The sequence below is a fragment of the Lagopus muta genome, chromosome 5 (assembly GCF_023343835.1).
Source record: "Lagopus muta isolate bLagMut1 chromosome 5, bLagMut1 primary, whole genome shotgun sequence".
NCBI classification, from domain to species: Eukaryota; Metazoa; Chordata; class Aves; order Galliformes; family Phasianidae; genus Lagopus; species Lagopus muta.
In genome coordinates, this window is record NC_064437.1 from 38390879 (window position 1) to 38409532 (window position 18654).

At 39.6% G+C, this 18654-nt stretch overlaps 1 protein-coding gene across 23 annotated transcripts in view; it reads right to left on the minus strand.

The window, feature by feature from the left end:
- Positions 1-18654, minus strand: part of ANK3 (ankyrin 3) — a 201148-nt gene that overhangs the window by 17020 nt on the left and 165474 nt on the right. For 13 of the 23 annotated variants that reach the window (XM_048946937.1, XM_048946932.1, XM_048946931.1 and 10 more), the window contains 6 exons: positions 9593-17281; positions 8910-8984; positions 7893-8024; positions 6727-6870; positions 3750-3837; positions 1528-1906 (listed from right to left, as the gene is read on the minus strand). In XM_048946937.1, the coding sequence (XP_048802894.1) occupies positions 1528-1906; positions 3750-3837; positions 6727-6870; positions 7893-8024; positions 8910-8984; positions 9593-17281 (8507 nt within the window). Of the gene's footprint in view, positions 1-1527; positions 1907-3749; positions 4423-6726; positions 6871-7892; positions 8025-8909; positions 8985-9592; positions 17282-18654 lie in introns of all 23 variants that reach the window. The other 10 variants (XM_048946947.1, XM_048946946.1, XM_048946945.1 and 7 more) reach the window with 2 other exon arrangements.

The window sequence follows — 18654 nt, forward strand, 5'->3', positions numbered from 1 at the left end:
CGCATATACGAAATGCACACACTGATTCTTACCAATCCAGGTGGAATATCCAAAAGTGAAGAGAGGACAGGAGTGGATGACAACTTATCTTCTCACTGATGGGAATCCAGAGGGGGAAGTGCAGCACTGTAGCACACCCCTCAGCACATGTTACAGTGTACATCTATGCTTATCTCTGTATTTAAACTGAGCATAATAATATTAACCCACGGTCTGCCCCAAAGCCTACTGATAATACAGGAACTGCAGTCTGAGTTTAGCTGCCTCTGCAGCAGCTTTTTCTTACACTCTTTAATACTCAAGAAATGAGTGAACATTAGGAAAGATCTTAATTGCTTTAACTATGTCACAAACTAAAAAAAAGATCATAACAATCATATGCTGCATAACTGATGAGACTGATTGTTACTATTCAATAAAATAATTCTTTATTGTACAATCAAAAGAATAGTTTGAAATGAATTAAACTTGAATAATTTATTGCAGCCCATCACAGCTGCATTTTTACTGCACTACAATAAAAAAAATGCCACATCACGTAGAAGCCATTCTAAAAAATGCATCACTTCTTTAAGTCTTAGTCTTCTCTTGTATTATGCCCAAGAACAGACTGTCTCCTAACATGGGAATGTAGAAGAAATTCTATAATTCTCTTTTTTTGCAATCTTTGAGCCTAGGAATTGTCCAACCAGCTCCCAAATTCCTACTGGACTAAAAGCCATTCCTTGAGTCAATTCTGGGAAACAGAACGTAGGTCACAGAGGAAGCTGTTAAGATTTTCATTTATCTAATACCAACTTATAAGTGAGATTCTGCAGGTAAGTATGTACAAGCCAGGCAAGCAGAACTGAAGGGGAAACCCACAGCAGTAATTTAAGAATGAACTACCACCTGGGAAAGTGTACTACACATTTGGAGATTTTTTTGCTAGATGCACCTTGGAATTGGGATGAATGAAACCAAGGAGCAAAGCATAAGAAGGAGATTAGACTTCACCCAAGATTTATTTTCCTGCAAATTAATCAAGTAAAAAAAAAACAAAAAAAAACAGAAGGTGCTAGGGACAGGGATCTGGAAAGAGACAAAAGACACCCCGTATTTATTTGCTCTCCTCAATATCACAAACAGATCAGAAAACAGTGTCATCACCTTACTGGAAGTGAGTTGAGGAGAGCAGACCTGCCTAGCACTGTTTGCACAGGTAAGTCGGGCAGGAAAGGGACCTGCTTCTCAGCAATGCAAACGACATCACAAGCTGCTCTCATCCCTTCCAGATTTCAGGGCCAAGCAAGAAGAAGATTAAGCACCCTGCTTGGCTCCTCTGCCTGCCCTGACTGCACTTCATTCTGTTCATAGCACAGAAGATAATTTTCCACTAACTTCCACTTTCCTTAATTTGGCAATAAACGTAACACACATAAAGGAGGATTAAAAAAACACCTGTCACAATATTACATGTCTTATAAAAAAACTATACTAAGCAATAGGGACTCCTCAAACAGCTAATAATTACAGGACATACTGTACCTTCTGTTCAGACATTCCTGCTCCCTCCTCCTCTTGGATGCCTGTTCTTGCCTTGCCATCCTCTGAAGTACTCCAGCCCATCTTCTTCACACTGACAGGCACAGATGTTTTGCTGCCTTCCGTTGTTGGCTTGCTAGTCTCTTCCAAAGATTTCTGATATGCTGTTGATGACAATGTTTGCTCATCAGTACCAGCTGAAATTTGGGACTTTGTTTTTGGGGCTTCTTTGTCACTGTGTTTTCCCACATCATTTAAAGATTCCTGGACATAGGATTTAGTTTTTGTTTCTGTTGTGGTTTCTGAGAGGCTTCCATTTGTTTCTGGTTTCCCTGCTTCTCCTTTGACGTATGAGGTAACAGAGTCCCTACATTGGTCCAAGCTACAGAGAAACAAAAAGAAGAGACATTCATAAATAACACGCAGAAGAGAAAAGCACTCAGCCTTCAATCTTAGTGCTCACATTTCAGACAAAGTAAAATTTGAAATTCAACATGTAAGCATCAGTCTATTTAACAGCCTTGTCTTCCGCATTATGGTATCTTTTCAAAAGCAAGGAGAACATGGTGAACGTTGGAAATAAAGCCAAATGTTTAACATTAATTCCCTTCCACTTAGGAAGAAAAAAAAAGGAAAAAAAAAAGGAAAAAAAAAAAAAAACCCACAAAGAAAAAGACACCAATCCTACCATTTCCTTTGTATAATCACAAGACAAATCCCTTGTGGCACTAATTCTTTAACCTGCTCTCCAAACTAGGAAGTAATGAAAGTGTCTGCTACCCTTCCCTCAACATCTTTATTCCAAATAACTCATGCCTCCTGAAAAATACTGATGCTCAGAAATTATTCCTTAGCACAATTTCAATAATGCACAAAGCCAAGGGCCAGAAAGATTACAAGATAGAAAGCTCTGGACCAAACTTTTTTATTTTTGTTTGCTTTTCAGATAAACATTGGGACAATATGCAAGAGAAACCCACAGCTATTTGCTGGCAAAACTGCTATAAAATATAGCAAGTTGATTTCCTCTAGCTAGAAATCGATGTGTCATCTCCTTAAGGAAGATCTTTTACTCCTGGAAGAGATATATTTCATTAATTTAACACAGTAGAAAGCACATAATATAAGGCAGAATGGTTGCTTAACATAACAAAAATCATATCAGTAGCAGATCAAATGTTTTCAAGTCTTGAAAGACAACTTGTTGGAATCAAAAGCCTTCCCACTTGATTCAGAAGGACTATCTCATGCCACCTGGAGCTCTTAAACATCCTGAATCAAAGCTGCAAAGGATGTAAACTGTTGACAGAGAGACGACTGATCTGTAAGATAATCATTCTCTGCTGATTTACACCACCTGCAGAGCTGGCACCTTCTGTCACAAACCATGAGAGCCAGTACAGAATTAAGGCAAGAGCTCTTTATTGGTACCCAGCGGGCACCAATATAGCCAAACATGCCAGCACATACTGTGACTGCTGAAAGCTTACGCAGGTCCAGTGGGAGGCTGGAAAAGCACATGCAAGAGAAACACGGTGATCATAAATCTGTGGAAAGCATCTACCATCTCAGAAAGTCATTATGATGAAAGTAAATGGAGCCCAATAACGTACAAGTTCCCTGAGCATCTTCTGTAGCCAGAATTGGGTAGAAGCATATGGGACTAGATGGATTTGGTGTTGCCACTGTTACCTTCTTGTGACTTGAAACACATTGCTTAAAACGTCTAGCAAATTAGCATGACATAACACACTTGAAGTAAACGTTATAAAATGGTGTCAGCTTAAAAAACTGTGGTATGGAGAAAGAAATGCCTCTTTGATGGAATGCAAAGAGATGCAATAAAAAGGATGACTGCTAAAATAAGAGCAACACAGTATCCTGGTTCCAACAAGTTGTCATTTCATAGTCTCAAATTCCAATTCCATTTGCCTTGCTTAGATTCATTCAAAATGGAAATACAAAGAACATGAAAACAAAGATTATCTAGGAAATATAATGTAAACTAATTCTGTATTAAGCATGAAACTTGCTATATATACATTTTTGAAAATAAAAATGTTTGAAGCCAGATGGAGTCACAATGTTTTTTCTTACATACATATGCACATACATATATATATGCACAATCTCATAAAACAGCAGAACATCAGCCTGAGACTGCTCCTTGAAGGCAATGGCTGCACATGAAGGCTATTTACACACATGTACAAGAAGATGCTCACCTATCATCCAGGCGATCTAGCAGGCTACCACCTATCCTGCGTCCCGACGTTGGTGGCTCAGTGACACTTGATGAGTCAGTCTGCCAACCTGTAATTGAAGACATTTCGTGTTCTGCTTGCTGAACACCTTTAAGAATTGACCATACTTTTTCTTCCGTCATCTCCTCAGACTCAGCTCCTTCTTCCAGATGAATGTCCTCAAACAGAGATTTAAACTTTTCTTCCGTTATCTCCTCATCAGTACCAGACTTTTCTCTCTCAGGCTGTTCAGTCCTTACTCCTGTTTTGCTAGTCTCTTCGCTCTGCCTTTGTTTAGCATCCTTAGGTATCCCGCCATAACTACCAAGATACCGTGGATAATCCTTAAGGTCCACTTCCTCCAACTGGCTCTGGCCTACAGAAATACCTTTAGGTGTTCCTTCGCTAGGCACTGAGAAATCATGCTTGCTGTCGTCCAGTGAGGTGTCTTCTTCAGTCACCACTGGCGGTGCTGCTGCTGTACCATCTACATGTCCCTGGGAGGTCACTAACACGTCACTCAGTCTACTGGGAGTTCTAAGGGGTGACTCTAGGCTAGAGGTGTCGCTAAAGAAATCATCCTGGTGGAAAGGGGTGGGTGGCACGAAGCGCAACCCAGTGGGAGTTTCCAGTTCCACTTGAATGGTGGGATAACCTAAGGAAGACAGCACATTTGGACTGACTGGGATGAAGCATGGAGCAACAAATCAGCAAATGTTAAAAGACTCATGAGTTACGTCAAGTATGAAAACCATGAGGAGATGCAGGTGTATAAGAACAAATGCAGTTCTGATAGATTTACTTTGCTCTAAATATTTGGAACAAAAAAGAGCATTGCCAAAATAGCTAGTACAGCAAAGCTAATACTTTTGACTATTTTGTAAATAGTCTGTAAAGATTTCAGCAATTGCTTTTGCAGCCACTCGAATGTTTTCAAGCTATAGCAGATTGCCTTATGAATCAAATTGCATGCAATGAATCAAACATGGACAGGGATGGCTGTCCCTTTATAGCCAGTCCAGAATCTTGCAGCCAAATTGCATACATCTTTCTGAGTTTTTACTGCTTTAAAATTGGAATTTTAATAAATAGACTTTAAAGACAGAAGTAGATTGAAACATTGGACAGTCACTTTTCATAAATATATATTAAACAGGTCCACATTCTTAATATACTTATATAAAAAATACACAATACTAGCAAGACAATGCTACTAATACTTATCTCCAATATAATCACAGAGCCACAAGAATAGAATAGTTAAAGAATGAGGCATAGAAATGGATCTCAAGGAGGATACTAAAGAACAGTAGGGGTAAATACACAGCAGGATAAAAAACTAAAGAAGGAAGTTAGCAGGAAATTAAGAGAATACAAAAAACACAGGGAGAGCTAGATGAATATTTCAGGTACAGTAAAGTTATACAGGTGAGAGGACTGTGGTGGGTAAGGAGATCTTGGTGATCTTGGAGACTGAGGCGATCTTGGTGACATGGGAACAATCAGATACACTGATCAAATGAAAAGAGAAAAGAAAAGGAAATTGATGAAAACATAAGAAAATCATACAAAAGGATTAAACTGAATACACATGTAAAATGACAACAAAACCTGAAATTCATTGCAACAGATAATAGACTGTGTAACCCACCGAAGGAAAAAATACATGCTTTGGGTTAACTTGACATTGTGCTGCCTGCAAAGGGAGATGCTCTGACAGGGCTTGCTTTTTTTCTGTTTCCTGAATCAGCTGAGAGAAAGGTAAAGGCGGTCTGGTCTTGGTGAGGAAAGGAAGCTTGAGGAAGGCTCAGAGAAGAGGAGAGACAGAAAGCAACTGCAGGGAAGCGTACTGTCTTCAGGAAAACTCTGATGCTGCTATTTAAAGGCGCAAGCAACATTTCAAGAGCAACTTTCTTAAAATGTCAACAGAAAATTATTTCTGTAGTGCAATGATTCAATGACCAGCAATGCTGCTCAACAATGGAAGTACACTGAGCTTATATGCTCTGAGTACAAGAACATCCTGCTAAAACACAGAGAGGGACCAATACAAACTTGAATATACTACAAAAAAAAAAAAAAAACAAAAAACAAACAAACAAAAAAAAAAAAAAACTCAAAGAAGTCTTACTTAACAAGCTATTTATAACACATGGTAAAAAAAAAAAAAAATCAAAGTAAAGAATATAGCAACCCAGTGTCATTAACTAACATTTAAAAGAAGAAACAACATTTAGCATGCTCAACATAATGATAAATAATAAGCATACCTCTAGCAATTCTGATTTATAAGCAGAACTCCACTTATCCTGTTAAGATCTGACTCAAAATAACCATGCACAATTCTATGCTCAGTGTGTTCAGCTTCCATGCGAAGATTATTACATTTTTAGTCATTACTAGACTGACAAAGATATTGTCTCATGAAAAAATGTAACATTTTCTTATTTTTCTACTGCCACTACACATTTGGATAATAATGGCCCCAAATAACAACAACAAAAATCATGAAAATCTTGAAATAATTGATGTTTGTAGATAACTCATAGAGTTGCTGAACACTTTTTCCTTGAAAGAAATCTTACAGTTACTTACGTAGAGAGGAAGTCAAAGAGCGGGGGATGAGGTGAGTATGAGAGATTTCCAGCTAACTTGGAAAGCATAAATGGACTAACACCAACACACGACTACTGAAGGAGAAAAACATTCAGGTCTATTCAGGTCTTGTCAACTGATACTGAGGCTGGTGGAAACGAGCTTACTTAGGTGTGCATTTGTGGGATCCTGAGCTTGTTCTCTGGGACATCAGTGTACAATGCGAATATACCATGAGGAAAAAGCCTTAACATTAAAAGCAATCATTTCTTTAGACCTTCTTTTTCTTAACATCTAGTTAACACAACATTATTACATTACCGGAGATAATACAGAACTAAATATGACCATGGAATTCAATTACCATCAATGGGATCATGAAAAACGTTATTTTCGTCTGCAAAGCTTCTGGTGCCTGAAATATTTCCATAATCAAATATTGGTCCTTCCAGCAGGGTCACAATATCTATTCGATTAATTTTTGTCAATACAGAAGTTAAGGCATCAGCTGAAAAACAAATAAGTCACATCAGAAAACAGGTTCAGTGTTCAGAACTGTCTAATTGTTTCAGTTACATTCACACTGCATTAATTATAAGTTGCTGACAAATGTTTCTGTCCCAATGCCTTTGATTCTAGCAAACTCCATCATTTATGTAGTCATTTTGCTGCCTACTTATGCAAGATGTACCTCTATTAAGATTTTTCCCTCGCGAGTGCTATATTGCAACATAAGAAGCAGGAAAAATAGGGTCGAAGAGCTCTTAAAGAACATATTTACTTGCTACTGAAATAAAATAACTTTTTATTGGAACGTAAAAGGATTGTTAAAATCCTTGACAGAATTCTATTTTAAGAAACAGAATAGGTAGCCTTATAAGTAGTAATGCACATAAAGGCTGTTCACGTGGTACACACTGAAATCACATTTACAACAGTCCTGTTGCAAGAACACAGTAATAGCGGAAACAACTTTTACATTGAAAAAGATACAGGTTGACTTAAATACCACGCAGAAGTTTGTGGGTTAGAGAATGGTAACAATCACCATTGACTGAATACAAAAATCAGACCCCTATTTCAATTTGAGGAATTTACAGAGATAAATACAGCAGAATCGACCCAGACCTTGTCCCCAGAGAGTTCTCTTGTCTCAAACACATACATTACTTCTCAGAGGAGAGTGTCTGGTCTATTATTAAAACCTGCAATACTGCGAGACTATGTAACTTTTCCAGGCAGCCTATTTCTATGTTTTAGGTTTATTGCTATTGCCAAATCTTCCCTAATATTTCCTTCACTGGGATTTAAACATTTTTCTTGCCCTGTCCTATGGATGTGGAGAAGATATTATTTCCCTCTGCATAGGTACTGAATAAATATTACACTTCTCTGCCTTCTGGCAAAAATGTAGCTGAAACATTTCTTTCCCATTAGTGATTTGCATAAGAAATTAATTGCTATCTTCTACTTAACTTACCTAGAACAGGCTGTAACTTACAAACAACTGAAGTAACTAATTGAACTTACTTGTAGCATTTTTCCCGTCTCTGGTAACCCATTTTTTTAATAACATGAAACTCTGAGCAATAAGAGAATTTGGGTTTTCTACTCGGATTTGGTTTATTTCATCCACAGAAAAATTCAGTTCTCTTGCCAGTTCTATGAAGAAAAAAAAATAAAAAAAAAAAAAAAAATAAAGAACAATAACAACAAAAGCTCCAAACAGCACAAGTCTCTCAATTATCCTGTCAGGCTTAGAAGTATTAGCCTTCTTAGACCGCACAGACATCAGCAAATCTACCTGACGCAAAGGGGTATCTTAATAGATAATGACGAGCATGGCACTAAACACTTAAACACTTCAGTTTCCTAAGACAGGCATAATTCTGAATTTTCAATCACGTCTCTGCAAGCTGCTACTGCATTTATATAACGCTCTCAACCAGTGAAGAAAAGCTCCATGGAGACTTCATCACTGCTCACCAATAACACTTGTCCTGGTGACCACTGCTCATTTGTGAGTTTGCTGCACAGCTCACATACCAGCACTGCCATTGCTACAGCAGGGAGAGCTGACTGCAGCACCCATAAATCCAGGAGGAGCCAGCACTGCCCGTCAACATGTTGATGGTACGGTGGGCACATGATGAGGCAATCCTACATGGCACCAAACTGCTGGAGCCCCAGGAAGCCCCCAGGGCTTTGAGGAATTCACTGCCTTGCCACAGCATCAGATACCAGAAGCCCTGACCCTGAGTAGATAGATCCTTCCAACTACTTCGGTGTAATATCTTGGGAGGAAAAACATTTTAGCTATATACCCTATGAGTTTCCATTTGATTCAGTGAAACCTGGTACAATAACTCCACTGAGCCATTTCCTACCAGACATCTCTTCCCAGCTATCTGCTGAATATTTTCAGAGGCTGGGCTCACTGTGAATTCAGGAGAAGCTGACAGGGCCTTGCTGCAGCTTTTGGTAAAAAAGACTACCTGAGAATGCAACAGCAAAGACTGATTTCAGTATAAAAGCAGAAAAGCTTACCTGTCCAGCTAAGTCCAAGGTGATCAGCTACAATTGCCATCCTTATATCTGTTCGCTCACATGGACTTTGTGGACCTGCGATTTACAATTTCTTGATTAAAAGAGTTTTGCACAAAAAAACACAATACCGGACAATAGTTTCTTATAAGTTATAGCTGGAATTCGACTAAGTTGCCGGTGCTTATATTGTTTACTAGAATGGTTGTGTGTCCTAATAACCTACAAAGCAAATTTTTTTTTTTCACCTGTGTAAAGCCGAATGTCAAACTACATGATGTTGTGTAATGAAATCAAACATGCTGACAATCTAGCTGTTAGACTGTACACAAGTTGTTTAATTACCGGTGGAAACCACCAAGACCAAATTAACATCTATTTTCTCTACTTTGACAGAACAAATTTGCTGTCACAAAATAAATCTTTCAATTTCTAAGTTACATCAATGTCTTTGGCATGCTTCACTAGCTTTCTACAGTACAGGATTTGTTTAAAGGAAGAAAGAAGAGTATAAGACAGCACATACAGATGACAATGACAGAATGAAAACTACGGTTAAGTCACTTCACAGGCAATCACAACAGTTCATGCACTAGGATCAACAAGTTGAAAGTTTTACAAACTAGGCTTGATCTCCACGAGGTGAGCCATGAGAGCTCCAGAAACCTGACTGCCTTCATTCTCACCAGTCCTCTTACTCCTCCTCCTCTCACTGTCGGCCTTTTCACTCTTTGATTTTATAGATGCTGCCTCTGTTCTCATATCTCTAGCAGACTTCGATGTAATGGAAGGCAGGTACACTTGAGTAGCTTCTGACAGTGATGTGTTCCTTGATGTACTGTCTTCTTCATCGTCAGAGACCTCTGACTGCATCTTTTTCTCTTCATCAGATAGACGATCCACAAGCTTTAATGTCTCACCACTAATTCCCTTAAAATATTCAATTGAATGTTTACACACCTCCCTAAGCTGATTTTTTTTTACTTTAACTGTTGTCATTGTGACGGAGGTAGATCTTACCTTTACTGGTAATTTAGAAGGAAGCTGTTTTGGTTTTTCTTTCTCTACCTGCTCTTGCTTTGGTAGGGCTGGAGGTTTTCTAGATAAATTACTCCTACGTGTATTTTTTACAGGAATCCTAGACCTTCCTTCTAGACAGGGAGGAGCATTATCTTGTTTTGCTTTGTCAGGCTTACTAGCCTGTCTCACTTTACTCCCTGTGTTGCTTTGGAGATTATTTTGCGGCAAGACTTCTTTTACTGAGCTGGCCTTTACAGGAAGTTTTGATTTTCCTCTAGCCCCTACCAACTCTGTTGACTTCTGCTGCTCTCCATGTGCTTTTTGTTTCTCTCTTACTCTTTGTCCTTGTGTTGTCCCTGTACCTTTTCCTGAAGTGCTTTTTGCTGGGTTAGCTTTCTGCAGGGAACATTTTGGTTCCGAATGTTCTTCTAGCACTACATTAGAGGTAATATCATCTGTAGAGACTGCAGATGAATCCAAATTGTTGTTGTTATTAAAATTATCTTTTGGAAACTCAGTGTTTTCTGTTTGCCTACAGCTTGTCTCGCTAGAAGCTGAACTCGCAATCATTGCTACAGTTTCATTTTCTAATCCCTGACCACTTGGCATCACAGCTTCTATCTTATCTGTCACTTCGCCAGGACCATCTTTCTTCAGAGTCATGGTGGAAGCAGAAATTCCCATTTTAATTGGCGTGCGCAATTTGGGATCAACTTTAGAAGCATTTACCGCTGCCGATGATTTTTCCAGTGAGTTACTACCAAGTGTTTGTTCCATGCAATCTCCACTGGCCTGGATGATGGGCTTATGTTCAACTGCTGGTGTTTCTACTGGTCTCTCTAGGTTTGTTTCTACAGTGTTGTCCCCTGCCTGTGGCTGTGTGATGGCAGTGACTGTACTTTTATCCCCTTCCCCCTTGTCCCCTGACTTCCCTTCAGAAGTATGCTCACCAATCTGAAAAAATTGGAGTCTTTCTTCAACAAAATCCCTCTTGCTCATGTCAATTGCACCACTGCGAGTCATCTCAAACATCTTCCCTTCATGAAATGGGAAGGGGTTGGGCTCGCTAGTTGGCGTACTCTCATCTGTTGGAGTTCTGGCTGGAGTTGTATCAGGTGTTGTTGCTTGAGATCTGTCTTCTACTGCCAGACCAAATGGCTTTGCCTCATCATCCCTTGATTTAGTCTCAAACACTTCGTCGTCACCTCGGTTATTGGACCATGGGTCAAAATCTAGACTCTTAGTGGCCACAGTTTTGAAAGGCGTTGCAAATTCTTCATCTACTTTGTAACTGAAATATGAATCGGGAAACACAGTCCTGTCAGGGTGTCTGCCTTCCAAAGTGAAAAACTGCGCCCCTGACTTCTGCTCGCTTTTATCTCCGGCCTTTTCAGAAGCTGGACCCTTTGAAGGCACCTTGTCTTCTTCAGGGCCTACCTTCCCTTCCTCCTCAATGACTTCAAGTTTACTCTGGCTAAAGCAGCGATCAGTCTGCTTTAGAATACCTTCTGTAGTCCATACGTCCTTTTTGGTTTCAACTGCCGGACCTGCAAGTTTAGAATCACTCTCAGTTAAACCATCATCTTCATCTTGCAAATCATAACCGTCAAGAGAGTCAATCTCAGTCGCATCGGTATCATGGGAGAATTCTGCAGTGGTTGCTATGGAACACTCTGTGACAGACTGGTCATTATTATTCCCATTTTGCACTACATCATTCTGGGGTGAATCAAGCCCAACGTCAAACTCACTAGGTTTCCCAGAAGTGGGGTGTCCTAACTCTTTCTGTTTCTCAATCTTTTCAGGGGTTCTGGGTTTTGAGCTTTCTTTCTGGTCATCTTCTAGTTCTTTCAGTTTGAACGTGTACTTTTTAAGCGGAACAGGTTGATAGAGAGATTCATCATCACTGGAGTCACTGACATCTGCTCCCGGCGGCACAGGAGACGGCGGCTGTACTCTTATAACTGGCTCAGCCAGTTGACATTTGTCATGTTCATCCTGCAGGTTCACTTCTGTCATCTCCATTTCACTCTCAGTGGAATACTGAAGCTTCTTTTCTGACTCGCCTTGATCGGCATCCAGTGGTGGAGGAGGTGGGAATTCAATGTAGGCAACTCTGTTACCTTTCGGTCTTTTGTTAGAGTCCTTATTTATATGGTTAGGTAATGATTTGTCAGTCTGTGGTTCCTCAACTACTGCCTGTTTTACAGAGGTTGACTTAGCCTCTGCTTCCTCCTCTGATTCCTCAGAAACCTCAGGTATAGGACTGGGTTTGCCTGGGATATATGCTATTAGTGAGTCAGGTGTTTTAGATGTAAACTCATAACTCACTTCCTCTGAACTTGGTGTTTCTGGTGTTAAAGGACTTTTGCCAGAGCTATCAATAAAGGACACCTGTTCTAGCGTATCATCTTCTGGACTACCTTGTGGAGAGGGAGGTTGCTTTTGCTGTCTAGCTGTGTAAAAGGTCCCCCTTGTCTCTTGCACTGTCTTACTTTCCTGACTGACAATTTTTTTAATATTTCCTTGTTGCACCTCTTTCTCATATTGCTTTCCTACTTGCACAAAACTGACATAAACCGGTAAGGTCTTAATTTCTTTCACTCCCTCTGTACTTACTAATGGTGCAACTTTATCCAAGTAATCACTGGCACCAGGGTCAACTAACTCATTTGAAGGAGATTCCTTTCCTGGACTAAATTCTAGAGAATCTGGTGATTTGCTAGGGGATATCTCAGTTTCCTCAACAGGAGGACTTAGACCTATCAAGCTCTGCTGCTTGGTAACTCTTCTAATTTCTGAATGCTTTACTTGATCATCTTCCATATAACCTATCTGCCTCTCAACTTTCTCCTTAATCACAGCTGACTGGGATACTTTAGCTGAAAGTTGATAAACACCATCAAGCACAGTTCTCTTCTCCTCAGCAATCCTTACTGGAATATGGGACACAGCAATTTCTTCTTTCCTTCTGGATATTTTATCAGCTATTTCACCGTTATGTTCCCCCTCCCTGACAACAAATTCTCTGTATAAAACCTTTTTTGAGGGAGATTTTACAGTCATTTCTTTCACTTCTTCTGAATGAATGCCATTTGCTGCCAGTTTGTGCTCTGTCAGAGTAATAAATTCAGTTTTTTTGTCAGCTTCAACATGATCAACGTGGTTTTCCTTTACTGTATCTGGAATCAGCACATGTGAAAGCTTCTCTTTTTGTGTTTTATGATTAGAAGTTCCAGGACTTTCCCAAGTCCTATAGATTTTTTTGTCCCAGTGTCCCTTTGCCGTTGAGTCTGAGCCATACACCAGGTCTTTTGTCTGTGATTCTGAAAAGTACTCTGGCACACTTGTTTCAGTTCTTTGCTTTTGTGTGTCTGAAGCACAGAATTCTTCTATAGCTTTTCCTTTACCTGGGACAAAATCTTCCTGTATTTTCACCTCTTTCTGTAAAGCTGCACTTCCATCAATGAGCTCGACTTGCTTTGCGTGTTTTTCTCTAGAATAAAACTGGTAAACCGGTAACTTACTTTCTTGCAACTTCTTTACTGGAATTTTGGACTGACTGTCCAGTTTTTTTTCCTCTTGAGTTGGGTCCTTACTCTTTGGACTTATGCTTTGTTCAAACTTCAGCCTAATAGAACTGAGTTTTGATTGCTTCAGCTGAAATCCAGCCTGTGAAACCTCAGGCACTCCAGTCTGCTGAGCACTTCTTTTGTGTTCCATAGTTTGTTTAGAGTCCTCTGCTGGTTGCACAAATATCCTTTTCTCAGGACTGCTGGGCAAACTGGACACTTTTCTTTCATCCACTTTAGGAAAGCATTTGCCATCACGTGCATGCTGCTTTGCTTTACTCCAGTCATCACCAGACGCTGGTAATTCAGAGAGTAGAACCTTCTCAGGGCTGCTGCTGGCAGAGCTCTGACTAGAATGTATTTCTTTGCCATTTTTTTTATGCTGTTTTTTCTCTGGAGACTGTAGCTCATCATTCAACTTCTCTGTTTTATCCCGAAAAAACTGTGATACTTCAGTCAGTTTTTCTTCTGCCTCCTTAACAGTCCTGTCCACCCTGTCTTCATACATCAACTTTTCTCTACCTCTGTCTAATCTGTCCTCAGTAAAGCGCATCCACATCGCATGCTTTGGACTACTAACATCTCCAGTGTAGTGTAATACTGTCACTTTATCATAATGATCATCTTTAGACATTTTACCCACACCATTTTCAGATACATCTTTATAGATTTTGGAGAGAATCTCTTTTTTAGGGGCAGTAGCTACTTTTTCTCTGCATCGTTTATCAGACCCCTGTAACTCTGCACTAAGGGGTAGAGCATGATCAGTAACTGACTCCTCAGTATCAGACTGAGAAACATCTAGCTTTTCTGAAAGAAGCATTTTCTCAGCAAACCTGTAAGACTCCCCTCTTAGTTCTGACAACTCATCATCATGGTATTCTATTGAGTGCTGACTCAAAAGCTTCAGTGTTTTGTAAGAGTCATCAGACATGAGTTGAGCAGAACTAGGGCGACTGTCTTCTTCCTGGGACACGGGAGTGTTAACTCTAGAGGATTCCAGATAAGAAGGAAGTGACTCTTCGGCTGTGAGCTCCTCTTCTTCTTGCTGACCTTGTTCATCTGAACAAGGAAAAGCATCATGTTTTTCCAACTCTTTTAAGTTAATATCTCCCCGAGGTAAGTCTTTCTGATATACATACATTTCTTTTTCTGGATGCTTTTTTGTTTCTCTAATAATCACTTCAGTAGGTTCAGCCTGATTACCTTTTTCAATATGGACCTCTATTATTCGCTCCAGTTTGGGTTTCATTTTGCTGTCCTTCTCTGCATGTTGTGGTGAAGTTTCAGCAGACTTGCTAACATCGGCTGTTACTGATGATTTATGTTCAAACAGACCTGCCAGTTCTTTGGAAGGGTCACGTCCAGACTGAAAGGCTTTCATTATGTCATGAACAGACATCGTTTCCTCAATTCTTTCCGATGTGCTTTCAGTGCATGGAGGTTTATGATAAACCATCCTAGTTGTCGTAGTGATGTGAGTTTCTTCTTTTACTCGGACACCTTTGCTAAGGACACACTTATGGTCATCTTCCTCACTGCTGCTAGCTTTCATTTGAAATGCTTTAACCTTCTCTTTAATAGACCCGGCAGGCTTTTGCTCCAGCTCCATGAAAGCAGGAGCAGGCTTTGCAGCCGGTAGTTCTTCTGTTTTCTGCTCTGGAATTTCTTCAGATGATGGTTCGTAGCTACGGATAACATGAACTACCTCAGTTCTTGTTTCTGTAATGACGGGAGGGATGGGTACATCATGGAAAAGTGGTTTTGGCCCTGTGCTTTCAGCGCTTTGAGGGGCAGAAGGTGTTTTTTCACTCCTTGTTTCAAAGCCACTGTCAGATAAAGGACTTTTGTCTTGATCGTGTTGAGAAAAGTCATCCGGAGACTCTAAAATTGTATCTGCTCCAAAAAAGGAATCTGCAATTTTACATAACTCCTTTTCTGATGTTGAAGGCCTCATGGAGGCAGGAGGCATTTTGAGTTTGTGTTCCTGCAAAGCAATAGCTGGCTTTAAAATGCGCTTTTGTCTCTCTTCACCTTCTTTTTTCCCCTCTTCAAACTTGTACTTTATGTTTGTTAATGAACTGCTACCGATATCATTTGCTAAGTAATCAATAACTTTTGATAAGTTATAATCCTTTTCCGACACAGTTTTAGCTTTAATTTGTGCCTTCTCTGGAACAGACATAGGAGGGCTTGTCAAAGCTTGCTGTCTTGCTTCATCAATCTCCTCTGTACTGAACTCTACCCAGTCATCCTCAGAGACATGTCCTTGATCGCTTTTAGATACTTTAGCAGACCCTTTACTTTCTAAACATACATCTTTTTTCAGAATCTCACTAACTTTTACTAAGTCCTCTTTCACTTTCTCAACAATTTTAAAAGGCTCTTCATCATCGATTCTACCCTCTTTTGGTATCTCAGGATGGAACGGTTTGTCCTCTGTGACATCTGTCTGCAATATTGCAGTCATTCTTATTAGATCCTCTTTCATTTCAGCAACATCTTTCAGTATCTCCTGACTGGAGGATAAAGAAGATGGCGTGGACAATTTGAGAGCAGAGGGTGCTAAGAACAAGGACGATTTTATTGGAGATGAAGTTCGATTAAAGGGAGGTTGCGTGCGTGCCTCTGTAGTCAATGTTTTAATAGGTGACAGTAACGCAGCAGCTGATTTTGTAAGCGGAGATGACTCTGGGAGCTTCTTTAATGCTGGTTCAGACAAAACATTGACTACAGAATATACCGGCACTGTTATTGTTGATGAAGTTACAGATGAGGTAGTTGCTGATATTGACCCAAGGGCTGTATACAAAGCACCTGCAGGAGGAGTTCTTATTGACTGGAAAGCTGATGGTGCTGACGACACAAATGACCTGAGTGGAGAAAATGACATTGTTGAAGCAGTTGAAAACACTCTCTCAGCTGTGTCAGCAACTGCGCTAGCAGCACAACTTGCAGAATGTGCAGCTGCAGCAATCTTGTCTTGGAAAACAGCTGCAGCTTTGGATCCATTTATTAAGCTGGAAGAAGATGGGTATTTCAGCGGTGACACAGACCCATTAAGTAATGGTACATCTGTGTGCCCAGCTACATGTTTTGCTGGCGACGAGAGAGACGAGGCCATCATGACCTTAGAGGATGAAACAGCATCAACTGCTGACTTAGCAGGTGACACCACTGACTTTAGAGGGGACGATAATAGTGAGGATGCTGATGTGATGACCGATTTAAGAGGCAAACTCGAAGAGTACATGTTAATGTTGGATTTGGGGGATGCTGGAGGCGTCATGGTTATGGATGATCTCTCCAAGAGAGACCCTGCTGTAGTCACAGGAGATGTCCGAGTGGGGAATGTGGTAGTGGATGCCAGCCCTTTTAGGCTAGCAGCTTCTGTTACTGCGGGAGCTCTGACGAAAGAACCTGAAGTAACCTGCATATTGTACGGAGGCTGCGAAACCACAGTTTTTATTGGTGAGGAGATTGTCCGAAATGATCTAATCGGAGATGCTACATCACTAACAGATTTAACTGATGATGTGGTAGAAGCTCCTAATGTGGATTTGATTGGAGAAGCAGAAGAAACAGACCATATTGATTTTAATGGGGAAGCTGTAGGAGTGTTAGAGGAAGAGCTTGATAAGGAAGTGAAGCCTGATTTGGTTTGCCCAGGCACTGTAATTGGAGCTGTTGTCCATGACTGATATGGCCGTGTTGAAAAGAATGGCTTGTATGAGTAAGTAGCAGGTAGGGATCTTGTTGCTCCTGCACTCCGTTCAACTGTTTCTTAAATTGTTAAATTAAAATCAAACATAAAATCAACAAAAATGATTGGAAAACAGAGAGACCAGAGAAGAAAATTGGTCAGTAAACGTTGTAATATTACAAAAAGCAAGTACAATTGTTCGCATGAGTTAGGATGAAGGAGGCAAAAGAAGATTTAAAAAGGAAATAAATATGAATGGAGCCATACACTGACGATTGGTCCAAAACAAAAAGTAACATGAAATGAAAGACAGAAAGACATAGCAATCGAGTCTGCAAAAAGTGAAGACCAGAAAACACAAAGAAGGAATCCATAAGGTAAAAATAAAAACCACATGAAAATTCTTCTCTTACTTCCTATTGACTTTCTGACGTGCTAATTCTGAAATACTCGTATCAGTGCTCTTTTGCCTGTTTATGTATGCTTGATTTGCACAACTATTAGAATTATCCTATTAATAATTTTTGTTGATGGTGTTGTTCTATTCAGATATTGAACCTATACAAAACATAAGCTTATGTAAAATGACATTATATTGCTAAAATCTTTTTTTTTTAAACCAGTCAGAACTATTTCATGCAGAACCCAAAATTCCTTTTAGTGACAGGCAATTAATGTGCAAACTGTGAAGCAACTGGAATAAAATTCAAATCTGTATCTCCCATGCATAATTCGGATATGCTTCACACTCACAAAGCCAATAAGAGCAAGAGCTTTTCTGAGTTGATATTTTATAAAATAATAAATAAAAAAAAAGGAACGTTTGCATTTGTTTTTCATGCGATATTCCTTTTGTTTGGAAAAAAAAATAAGTAAAACTAAAGTAGAACTTTACATGAAATGATTTAAGAAGCATATGTCATACATCAAATACGGAAAGTATGATATATGATAAACGTGAGCAAGCAAAGCAACTGAATCAGTTTTCGTTCATGCACAATATATCATGTCAAAACAAGCACACATTAATAAGTTTTTATGCTGGATAAGCACAAATATGTAAATCTTAAAAATATCATTTCACAAGTGGCCATTAAAAGAAGAGTACACTTTTTCTACAAGATGTAGTGTCTTGGTACCTTTTGAGGAGATTTCTTGCATCAGCTCATAGACAGACCTGTTCAACTTTCAATTTCTCAAAAGGTAACATTAGAAAAGCAGTCAAAGAACAATATGTTATGCAAAAAACTTCCTGGCAAGGACAAACCTGTCAACTGTTACCATCCCCCAGAACACTCAGCTTATTCATAGGCATTTCAAACAAAATCATCATCAACCACATTTTGCATCATGGGAGGTACTCATGCCAGAAGACAGCATTTCTGGGAATCCCAATACATATCCTCTGATACAACGATAACATTTAGAGAGTTGACATTGAAAGTGAATTAAA